The sequence below is a fragment of the Ascaphus truei genome, chromosome 4 (assembly GCF_040206685.1).
Source record: "Ascaphus truei isolate aAscTru1 chromosome 4, aAscTru1.hap1, whole genome shotgun sequence".
NCBI lineage: Eukaryota > Metazoa > Chordata > Amphibia > Anura > Ascaphidae > Ascaphus > Ascaphus truei.
Window position 1 is genome coordinate 384,267,976 of NC_134486.1, and position 12,407 is coordinate 384,280,382.

A 12,407-nucleotide genomic window follows, 5' to 3' on the forward strand; every position below is an offset into this window, starting at 1 on the left:
TTTTGCAAACTTGTGTGCCCGGTGCTTACTTCTACAAAACCTTTGCACATCCCAGTAACGCGAGTAACTATGAAAGGCATCCCACAGTCGCATTCAAATGAAGATATCTTTACATGTTTTACACATCCTAAAGCAGAAATCTCTACTTCCTTATTTATTTTTTTACATATATATTATTTTACCCGATTTGAAACGCAGGGCGACCTGAACTGCGGCACCCCACGCTACAGGGACACCCCTGATTCCTGAGAGGAATTCCTATCTGGGAGAAACTATATGGCCTCTGGGTTCAGCCTCACTCACTCATCGACCAATAGAAAGCCCTGACATCATCGTGAGATGACATTGCAGCTTCCGATTGGGTGACCTTAGTTTTACCTTGCAAATACTTGCAATTTTTTCAAAGGAGACACAAAGAGGGACTGCTGCGCTCTCCGCAGCTCTTCTAGGCTGGTGGCGGCCTGGTAGGATTAGGGCAGGGACCCCCGCTGCATTCATCCATTTGGGAAATTCCCCCTGCGCTGGGCCGTGATCGTGCTTGGTCGCCATCACGTCCGCACCTGGGCCGCGGTCCGCCCGGTACAAGTGACGCGCAGGGGGGGGATCTTATATCGCACCTCATCTGTTTGTCTTGGGGCACCCAAAGGGTTATGAAGAAATAGTTAAGTCTGCAATTAAATGTTTCTAGAAACAAACCCGACCTCCTACGTTATGATATATTCCATATTCCTGATATAAAAACATGTCTGGTTCACTGAAAAGGTGGCTGATGCCCATCTCTCTGTAACGTTTCTTATCATATCTATAAGCATGGGGTGGGCAACTCCAGTCCTCAAGGGCCACCAACAGGCCAGGTTTTCAGGCTCAGTCGAAGAATAAATCACTGATTGAGCCACCTGTGCTGAAGCAGGGATAACCTGAAAATCTGGCCTGTTGGTGGCCCTTGAGGACTGGACTTCCCCTCCCCTGGTCTAAGTAATACGGCTGAGCACGGCATATTAAACAAATCTGTGAGAAACCAGTCCCTTTCTTGCAGACAAGAAGCATATTCAATATTTTATTTCCTTACTGCTGTAAAAGCAATACCGAGAATGCCACAAATAAATATATATATATTTTTAAAAGAATTACACGGTTGTTTGCAATGGTTCCTTAATTTGACCTAGTAACGGGTGTGACGTGAAGAGGTAGCCAGGTTAAGCCCGTTTGGTTACCTCTGATCCATGTGTTGGGGTTCAGGAGTGTCAGCTCTTGGACCCAACTGTTGTAAAAGAATTACCTGTAATTATGCAACTCACCACTCCGGGTTCCCTGCTTCAGTACAGCCCAGGAAGGTAAATGGTGCAAAGGGAGGTAATGAATCCCTGTAACTATAAGGGGTCCCCAAGTTAGGGGGAATACCCAGTTACTGTGTAGGTGACCCAGAAAGTCCAGACTTAAGTTTATTATAAAGTGTGTGAGGAATATGGCTAGGGAGAAATAAAGTGCACTTTCTTATTCTATTCCCCATAACCAGAAAGACTTAAGATCATTTTAAAGTGTATATTTGATTAAACTGTGTGTTTTAAAACATATGCTGGTGCACTGTAATAAGCTGGGATTCTCAGAACCAGGGGCCAGTGAGCCAGATGGCTACCAAACTGCTGCCACTCCGTCTGCTCAGAGGTCGGGGCTTGAAAGGCCCAGATGCTGCCAGAGGTGTAGAGAGCGATTTTGGCAGGATGGCTAGGTGAAGCACCCACATCCTTAAGATCAAGGAACGCTAGTTGCATTTCCATTTGCTCGCCCAGACTGGCCGGAGCCTATCACCGCGGGGGGACATGGAGGGAAGCAGGGGCAAAGGTGCCACATTGCACCTGCTCCTGGGTTCAGTCAGATTTCTAGGTAACCCTGTTTTCATACTGGGTGTCGCAGATTGGTTACTGAGAGAGTATTCTCATGCTCCTGATAGGGAGATAGAATTCTGTGAATGAAAGCGAGAGGTTTTAAAAACCCTTCCACGGCTCAGATTTTCAGATTATCCCAAGTTTTAAGGGTCTCCAAAGTTTAAAGATTCTCCAGATTCTACGTTTACAGCGAGAAAGGGCTGCTTCAGCTAAAGCTGCCTGGAATTTTCTATCCTGTTTTAGCAACTGGTATCAGGGGAAAATCCTTCATTAAGGATTCCCTGCACCTAGGAAAGTTAGGTTGTTATCCCAGTTCCCAAGTAAGTTTGTCTTTTTGCCTGTATTTTGTGTATCATTGTGTGTATGCCTATTGTAAGGGAATAAACTACAATTTATTTCATTATCTTGTTTTGCTCAATGTACGATACGGATAAAAAAGGTGTAACTGGCCTGGTCTCCCGTGACAACAGGTGGTAACCAAACTCATGAAGCGCAATATTCCAATAATATCAACATGTTTTAAAAAAAAAACAGGGTTGCCATCTCAAATAAGGAGTTTAGCGAGGTGGCCCTTAATGATTAAAAAAACACAAACACACAAAACAAGACCTATTCTATAGCATTGCTGCTGTAAACCTTGGTAAGAACTCTAAATAAAACAGACAGGCAACTTAAATTATTAATCAAAACACCCTGAGGACGGTTCCTCGGGGACAGGAACTTCTTATTTAATAATTTCTCACTTTGTTATTTGCACAGAGTAGATTTTGGTTCTATTTCCAGTTTACACATTCATCAACGTACCATCCTCACATCTACAGTACATGCGTGTATGCTACCCCTCACTTAACCGCGACATCTTACAAAATGACCCTATCCCCCACTTGTTTTGCTGATTTGCTTATTGTTTAACACATTTTCAGACATCACAGTTTTGTGGGTGGGTCACTTCTTGGAACACATATGGGTTTTTGTGTTCCCAAGTGGGCAAAAACACAAATACTGGAGTCTGGTTTCAGTTTTAAAAAGAATTTTCCTTGAATAGTATTTTTTTTAAAGTTCAAATCTCACCTGCCATCTTTTTTTGGGGTGGCTCCTCTTCTTGCATTCTCTGGTAAGTTGGGAGCAGCGTTCCGTTAACTGTGTCGCCAGCACCACTTAGAAAAGGAAACAGCAACCATTATCAGTGGACTCTTTGTAGCGCGCATACGACTGCTTGTCAAAGGAATACATTGAACACAGTGGGTTAATACGTCAGCCTGCGCAGAGAGAGCATTGTATTTAAAGATGTATTCTAATAAGACGATTATAACCGTGCAATGTTTGAGCCTTCGCTTTACATGGTCAGCGATTGCTCAAAGAACATTGTCCAAACCAACAGTTGTTTCAAGCATTCTCAACATTGATCTGTGCATTTTATTACTACAATGCATTGGAGCTGATGATCTGCTCTACCTGGGGAGGCTGTGATATGCAGGGAAATCACATTTCCTCAACCACAAACAAAAATAAAAAGGATTACAGGCACTGTTTACAGCTCGCACATTTGTAGATACACGGTCCATACGCTTGTGTCTGCTCTACGGTGCAAATGCATCCCATTCAAAGTATTGACGGGTTATATTACAATTGCATTACATTACCATTTCTGCCCCACTAAAAAACGGAATATTTATAGGGTGTGATTATATTTGGCCGGCACAAGTTTACAGTTTGAATGCTTCTCTTAACACAATACTGGTCCCTTTGTCAGGTTTGAAAGCTTGCCTTCTACATACATGTTCTATGCTATATAAAAACCTTGGCAATAAAGAACAAAGAGCGCGCTGTCCCAAAACAGTTCCCTTTCATTCCACCACCGGGTGATTATGCCTCTGCTGCTCCTATTCTCCCGTGGTCAGCGGGGTTTAACCGGAACATATGCAATAAAAATAAGGGCGCAAAAAGAGGAAAAACACAATGAGTCTTAATTCAATAAAATATATAAAAAAAGACAACATCACACTTGCATAGTAAAGTTACTGTTCCTCGTGGCAGTTCCTGAGCAGATGATCAGATCTTGATGATCCTATTTTACTATGTAAGTGTTACGTTGTTTTTTTTATACATTTTATTGAATTAAGACTTAGTGTTTTTCTCTTTTTGCACCCTTTTTTGTTGCCTATGTTGTGCATGTATAAAAACCTTGCAGCTAGAAAGATGCACATTATGATATTTAAGTAACTCCAAAATACAGAGCTGTACATAGCAAAGTAACAGAGTAATATAGAGTAATGCACACACGCACACACCTTTTTTTTTGGTACTGGAAGCATAGCAAATTAGTGCTTTGCTACGGGCTCTTGTAAAGAGGTCCACTTCTTTGGCTACAGAAAAACGAGTCCTCAAATCCCTTTTCTCCTACGCGCTAACATGGCACCACCTTCCACGTCATTTGCCTATACTTACTTGAAAAAGAGGTTTAGCTTCTTCATAAACCCAGTACATCCCATGTCAAAGCAATTAACTGCTTTTGCTGGCTAGTAATTCTTCTCCTGACAAAGCTATTTCTTATTCTTCCTCTAACCAGCCAATATAGTAAAGGGGAAAGAAAATAGTACTGCTGTCAGTTTGATATCAGTGTTTTGTGTTGGGTTTTTGCGTTTGACTTCCGTTACCAACGCCTGTGCAGAAGAGATAAACTGAAAAGGCAAAGCCTGATATACACTTGGCTAACATGAATCCGCACCAGAGTACTTTTTCTTTTAATTTAGCCAATTAATAGACCTGTTGCTATCTTACTCAATATGAAAGGACTTCAGTTTCAAAACTTTTTTTTTTGACACTTTTTTTTAGACTGCTGCCGGCCTTCCGTGACCACGTGATTGTTCGGGTAAGCGACCACGGAGTGGCCTCCGGCCCCCAGCGATGTGAATGTTCCATTTGCTTTCACCACAGAACGAATTCTCCCTGTAGTGAACGGGCCAAAATAGCAAGCTGTACCCCGTATGTCATAAGGGTCCCATGCCTGCTGGCCATCATAAGATGCAGAGCAGCAAAAGGGATAATTGGCAGTAAAATCAACTGCGGTCATATCCAGTGAAGCAGCATTTAATTCCTTCGCTGCCAAAAGGATTCAAAATGCCTTACTCGGTTAATGGGTTGTAGGTCCTTACGGTGTCAAAACTCAGTACGCCTAAGGTACGGTACAATACCAAAGCTAACATGGAATATATTTGTTCCATATTACAGTAACACCAAATCAACATTGTAGGATGGTGGTACTAGCCCCCCCAAAAACATGAGGTACCAAAAATATGATGGGTACACAGGTAATATTCACTACATACCCTACAGGAGCAAAGGATTGCAAACAGAGTGAGATTAACTAAGCCCACCGAAAGGATTATTGCGTTTACATACAAATCCTTTATTATCGTTGTCGTCTGTTTGCCGTACAGCTGATATCACTCTAACCCAGACTCTCTTGGAGATGATACCACCCGAGTAACCACAAAGGTGGCCTCCCCAAAGGCGGCTTCCCCACTATGCTTACCCTGCAATGATCCTATCAACTATGCCAGCGTGATCAGGGTTAACATCATCAGGAAAAGACCTGGAGTTTGTCAGCACCTCCCCCCTGCATCTTTGCTATGGGTGTCCTCTGTTTGTATTGTATTGTATGTCTTTATTTATATAGCGCCATTAATGTACATAGCGCTTCACATAGCGCTGTGCAGCTGATATCACTTTACCCCAGACTTCCTTGGAGATACTACCCGTGGCGCCCCAAAGGCCTTTGGTATCAGCCTTTTGCCGTTACAGCTGCTCTGTACAATCCGAAATGCATTAACCTTCTTATCCCCTGTACCCTATGTTTCCACTTACCCTGCTTTATAGATTGCAAGCTCCTTGTGGCAGGGCTCTCCTTACCCACTGTAACAATACCTGCATTTGGTTATACGTTGATGTTGGCTGCAGGCTTATAACGCTTTGGCCAAAGGTTTAACTAAATAACACTTATTCATGAGATCACTATTTTATTTTAGCCTAATTGGTAGGAGCGCAGGAATCCTTCTTTTTGTTTTTCTATATATGTCAGGCCTATCTTTTTGCCAGCAGCAAAATTCTATAGGGACGAGCGCGGTAATATGTACAGTTTTCCACTGTAACAATGTATGTTAATGTGTAATGTGTATCTTATTGTTTTTCACCCTCCAACCCTATTGTACTGCGCTACAGTATATGTTGGCGTGTTATAAACTATAATTATTATATTTAAAGATCATTCCAACACACACATAGAAAATCATCCAACATATATTAAACGTCTTAAAGAAGTACGTAAAGAAAGGTTTTGCTAGGACAGCCATAGCAACATTGTAACCAGCAAAATTATCACCTCTATCAAATTATATATCAGGTCATAGACTAGACCTGACTATATAGACTAGAATAGTGTTATATCATAATGGTGTTATTACTGTAACGCTTTAAAAAAACATGTTATGGAAGTTAAAGCAAAGCACTGCCCTGTGACCCAATTCCTGCATGAAAGCTTATATACTTCTATATCCAGTAAGGAAACAGAGGCAGAGTATCTCTCCTCCTCCGTTTCCCCCGAAATGACTGCCACGGTCACATAACCGCTATTGGAAGCAGTCACGTGACCACACTGTACCGGAGGGGGGGGGAGATAATTTGTTGCGAATATTCCCAGCAGTTTAAGCTCAAACTGTAACAATAGATAATGTTACCTTAGTAATATAAGGATAGATTGTAGCTGCTGAGTTACACTGACTGAAGCTGCCATTATGTTACGCACACAATAAGGATTTGTACAACAGGAGCACCAAACGATTGCCAATTTAGGTAAGAACGTAGAATTATACATTATCACATGCTTTAGATATACAAACAAGAAAGAAAAATAACAAGGGGAATGTAGTATTTATTGCTGCTGTAATCCAAAGAAACCAGCAACAAATATCACTGACTACAAGAAAACTGAAACCAAGCTTTCTCCCTCAGGGATCTCCAGTAGAACATACTCTACACACAAAAAAACTATTACATGCAAAAGATAATTACAACATTCCATAAAAAACAGGTATCTGAGGATATTCACAAGATGAACAACTTACCTGCCCTTGAGCCCAGTAAAAAAACAGTGGAAACCGTTCGTCACCTGAAAAACTCAGAAATTGTTTGCATTCCTCTCTAAAGAACTTACCGAAAACAAGGAGGCACAAATTCTGGGGGTAGAGTCAGTGGGAGAGGCTGCCCGGCTTTAGCCATATCAGTTAAATGCATGGCTAGTACAAACTCATCCGCCTTTAGCTTTCCATCTCTGGTAATATCAGCGAGAGACCTTGGGAGATAGAGAGCAGATGTTTACACCAACAGAAAAGGGTGTCATGCATTAAACACAAACTGCCTAGAACGGCCTAAAAAAGACAGGGGTTAAGTTATCTTAAAGATAATTATTAGCAGCGCTTAAGTGGTCACTTAAAAATAAAATGATGCTTTTTTTTGTTATCTTCTAAAAGCAAACCTGCAATGTGTTAATCAAAATCAAACAAATGAAAAAATGGAAACATTAGTTAGACGCCTCTAGAAACTCATGATAATCATACAGGCCAATACCTCGCCCCCCTCCAGATTCCTTTGCAGGTACAGTAGTGGTCAGGCTGCAGAATTCCCTCTTTATTACTGAAGCACTGGGGTGACTGACTAAACACTAATAAATTACGGCACATAACGTGATGTTAACTTAAGTAGAATCTGATGCTGTGTTCCCAGAGTGAACGCTTTATTCACCAATAGAATTAAATTTGGAAAAAAAAAACAATGTACTACAGTATGTCGCATTAGCATAGGGGTTTGTGTTAGGATGAAGTTTTTTATCTTCAAATAACGTGCTGTTATGGAAGTCCTGGTGTCACTCCTATCAAGACCCTGAAATAGGGGTTTTGTTGTAGTGCGGAGAGATAGCCGAGGGAAATAGCTCTGGGGAAAAAGTTTTCATTTTTTAAGCCATGTCCAACTCTGGCGTTACACCCGTTTCAGGGTCTGAATGGGAGTCTGGTTTAGCTGTGACTTCAATAACAACATTATTGCCCTGTTTTAACATGAACAGTTTACTGATATGGGGACATTATGACCATGCCTCATTTGCATGACATCACTACTTGTGGCCCTTCTAGTTCTTACACTATGCTCTTCACTGGTTAATGTTACGTTTTTATCTTGAGCAAATACAATGTTATTATCAGCATGATATTAACTTAGGTTAGCGTCATGTTCAGTAGCCGGATGGAGTTTAGCAAGATCAGGTCTCATGAACGAGAGGGCACAAGGTCAGCAGAGGGCACAAAGGTCAGTAGGCAGATTCCAAACTGCAACCCTGGTAAATATGTCCAAAAAGCAAGAAATTCTGCTTTCATTGTAATGTCCAATACCGGAAGGAAAATATATTTCAGTATCTTGCTCTACCATTTTCTGTTTCAAAATGCAGTCAATGTGAGTAATAAAACTTATGACTGATGTATGGCGGCTATTGAAGAAAGGCCAATACACAGTTATGCAAATCTATGTTTCACCAAGTGAACCTTTCCTGCGGAGAGATTGTACTTATCCAACAGGAGGAACATGCTGAATAGTACAATGTTTATATAAAAATGAATATTGAAGACACACAACTGTTTGGAAAAGTAACTGCATCAAATTTCAGAACAGAAGCTGCAGAACCAGGATTGTGAGTTGTTGACTAAAATTGTCTATTTCCGATCAATTTAAGAATGACAATCTAAACATTGTGATACTCGCTTCATATTGTTGTGGCCAAGACGAATCTTGTATGCATAAGCATGATATGAAACGGTTTGGTGTAAAATTATATTTATGCTCTTGTGTCACATATAGATTGGCATTGTTGAACTTTCATAATTTTTTATTTATACATAAACAAAAAAATATATTTTTAAATTAATCATTTTTGGGGTGATCCTCGGTGCTATTTTTTCACCATCTTTGTTTTTCTTAGCTTATCACATTCACTAGTGAGACATTAAATGCTGCTTATTTCACTCTGGTGCCTCCTCATCATTTCACCAAACAACTAGCCTCCTTGAGCCTATTCACTTCGCTCATCAGCCCTACCCCAAGCCAACTTTTTAACCTCTCTCATATCTCTGGTACAGTCCCATCTTCCTTTATATATGCACTCATCACGCCCATTCTAAAGAAACCCTCGAGTCAACCTCCCTCACTAAATACGGCCCAATCTCTCTTCTCCCCTTTGCCTCCAAGCTACTTGAGCAGCTTGTATGCAGCCACCTGACTCACTTTCTCTCTTTCCACTCCCTGCACTAACAGAAGTGGCCAATTACTCCTTACAAATTCTCCTGGATCTCGCTGCTGCCTTCGACACGGTTGATCACCCCCTTCTCCTGCACACTCTCCACACCATTGGCCTCCGTCACGCAGTCCTCTCCTGGTTCATATTCTACCTTTCCAACGACTGTCAGTGTTTCCTTCTCTGGTAACTCCTCCTCTTAACTCCACTCTCTGTTGGGGTCCCACAAGACTCTGCCCTTGGCTCTCTGCTATTCTCACTGTGAACTAATACAATCTTTTGGCTTTCAGTACTAATCATTCCCAAATGTACCTCTCCTTCCCTGACCTCTCCGTTGTCCTATGTCAACAACTATCTCTGCAATCTCCTCCTGGATGTCCCACCGTTACCTGCCACTTAACATGTCCAAAACAGAACTAATACTCTTCTTCCCTTCCACTGCCACCCATACACCCAAACTCTCCTTCACGGTCAATACCAATATCTCATCAATACCCCAAGCACGCTGCCTAGGGGGTCATCTTGGACTCTGTCCTCTCCTTTATTCCTCATATTCCCTTTCTCACCAAGTCCTGCCGTCTCCACCTAGGATATGCCCTTTTCTCAATCATGACACAAATAAAATCCCAATTCACTCATCTTGTCCAACCTTGACTACTGCAACCTTCTCCTAGCTGGCATTCCCCTAGTCCGCCTCTCACAATTCCAATCCATCCAAAATGCTGCTACCAGACTCCTCTACCTCCCTCAATGCCCCACTTCTGCTGCGCCACTATGCAAATCCCTACACTGATCCTAGAGGATATGGGAAGCCAAATTTAAAACCCTAGTTCTGACCTACAAAGCTCTCAACAATGCTAGCTCCCCTTACATCCGAGCCATCCTAAATATATCCCTAAACACCCCCTACGTTCTGCCCACGACATCCACCTTTTCTCCTGCCTTACTGCCTCCTCTCACTCTCGCCTACAAGACTTCTCATGTGCTGCCCCATCGCTATAGAATTAAAGGAAGTCTATCCGGCATACAGTACCCTTCATATCCAACCCCCTCCCCCAAGCCCCTCCAACTCTTTTGGGACCAGCTGTGCAGCTGGACCAAACTCCACGCTAACACTCCCTAACATCCTCACCCCCCAAACCTTAATGGGATCAGCTGTGCGGCTGCACCATACTCCACCATGAGGCACACTCTGTCCCACAATAAGCAGCCACTTTATCTTTTGTTCCAACATCGTTTCTTATTACCTTCAAATTGTAAGCTCTCACGACGAGCAGGGCCCTCATAACGTGTTGTATCTGTTTGTGCTTATTTGGTATGTCATTCTGCTGATGGAATATACAGAACTCTGTAACCCCGTTGTACTGCACTGCGGAATGTTGGTGCTTTAGAAATAAATAATAATATGGCATTAAATTACCCAATGTTAACGTATTCGCTGACAGAGGGGCTAGACGTGTTAGCTTCCAGAATGTGAATGGCTGTACTAAAAATGGTTTGAAAAACTTAAGACAGCACAGATGTTAAAAAAACAACACGTTTTATATTTTGAGTAAGCCGAGGATATTACAGTTTGTTACTTTAATGTCACTAACAGTAATGCCTGCCAGGATCCACCCTCTCCTAATATCTCACATCCTCTCCATACCCACTGTAACCAGATACCTTCTGTACACAATACCTTCTGTTTATATCTTTCTACAACACCTGATGAAGAACCCTGGGAGGTTTGAAAGCTTGTACTGTTGACCCAATAAAAAGTACCACGCTAGCTACTCCTCCCTCCTTTGTTACACGTCTACAACACATGATCTTTTGCAGATGGCTATATTGCTAATCATCTAATCTAAATCCCAGTCACCAAACCACAGTGCAACAACATAGTAACTGCCATTACGGGTGACACGTGTCTCCCAAAAGTCAATGCTCCGTACAGCCACATTGAAAGACAAACTCATAGCAGCAGCACTCGTAATATTTTTAATCTTTGCCTGATACTGGGCATCTTATTAAGCAAATCCACCACATATTGAATTTAAGTTAATAATTAAAATGTTTCCCTCTATACTGGTGACAATGTACACGGCGCTGTACAGAGAAACTTTGCCGGCACAAAAGGTCATTGCTTCAAAAATCTTAATCTAATTTGCGGTGTGTTAAGCACAGGGAGATATAATCACTTGCCCAAGGTCAGAGGGCGCGCGGAGACCGGCATTCAAACCAGTTTGCAGGAACACCCCCTTTACAGTACGTAACAAGAAAAAAATAGCTATATTAAAAATAAAAATAATTCATTTAGTGGGAATTACTGCTTTAGGGAGGTGCACTTATTGGATTATTATTATTATCGCTCTATAAATGCATGATTAATAAAAATGCTGGCTTTGGACAATAAAGGCTCATCACACCTAGGGCTGCAAAGCCCAGAAGAGGTTAACTTTGCTATGGATTAGTTTGCATACAAAGCTAAGGATTTCCCTAAACACATTTGTTTTCCTCCCTTTGTTTCTAATCACCCCTTGCAATGTACATGACATTGCTTGCTCATATCCTGTCTGATTATTATTGTGCGTGTGTGTGTGTGTGTGTGTAATCTTACTGGCCCAATACCTCCCCGTACCCAAGACACTGTGAAGCAGTTCCCCTTACATGGACCTCCTGATCATTCAGTTTAGGTGGGTCAGGGTTAATAGGGAGAGATTTGCAAATAGAGAGGAGGTCGAGAGGAAGATCAGGTGAGCAACACAACATTTAGTTGGCTTAACATTTACTGTGCTTTCTCCTAGTACAATTTAAGCCGTTTCCCCCCCCTTCATTTTTTAATGCAGGATTTAAGCAGCGGGTCTCCAGAGTTGAAGCCTATTAATTTCAGCTCTGGGACCCCCTGCTTCTGGAGATACTTACCGCCAAAGGGGGTGCCAGTATCTCTGCAGTTTACAGCTTCCTCATCACACGGGCCAATAGGAAGCCACACTGGATGATGTTACGACTTCCTATTGGCCTGCAGGGTCTGGGAGCTTTGAAAAGCAGACATTTAGTGAACCATGGAGTGGCTGCTGGCACCCCGTACGAAGGTAAGTATCTCTGGAAGCAGGGGTTCCTGGAGCTGAAATTAATGAGGTTCAGCTCCAAAGACCCCCTACTTCAATCCTGTAGTAAATAAAAAATAAAAAAAATGGCTTGAA

At 42.0% G+C, this 12,407-nt stretch overlaps 1 protein-coding gene across 8 annotated transcripts in view; it reads right to left on the minus strand.

The window, feature by feature from the left end:
- Positions 1-12,407, minus strand: part of ITSN2 (intersectin 2) — a 169,393-nt gene that overhangs the window by 95,640 nt on the left and 61,346 nt on the right. For 7 of the 8 annotated variants that reach the window (XM_075598477.1, XM_075598478.1, XM_075598479.1 and 4 more), the window contains 2 exons: positions 7,099-7,236; positions 2,958-3,043 (listed from right to left, as the gene is read on the minus strand). In XM_075598477.1, the coding sequence (XP_075454592.1) occupies positions 2,958-3,043; positions 7,099-7,236 (224 nt within the window). Of the gene's footprint in view, positions 1-2,957; positions 3,044-4,334; positions 4,440-7,098; positions 7,237-12,407 lie in introns of those variants that run through there. The other variant, XM_075598481.1, reaches the window with a different exon arrangement.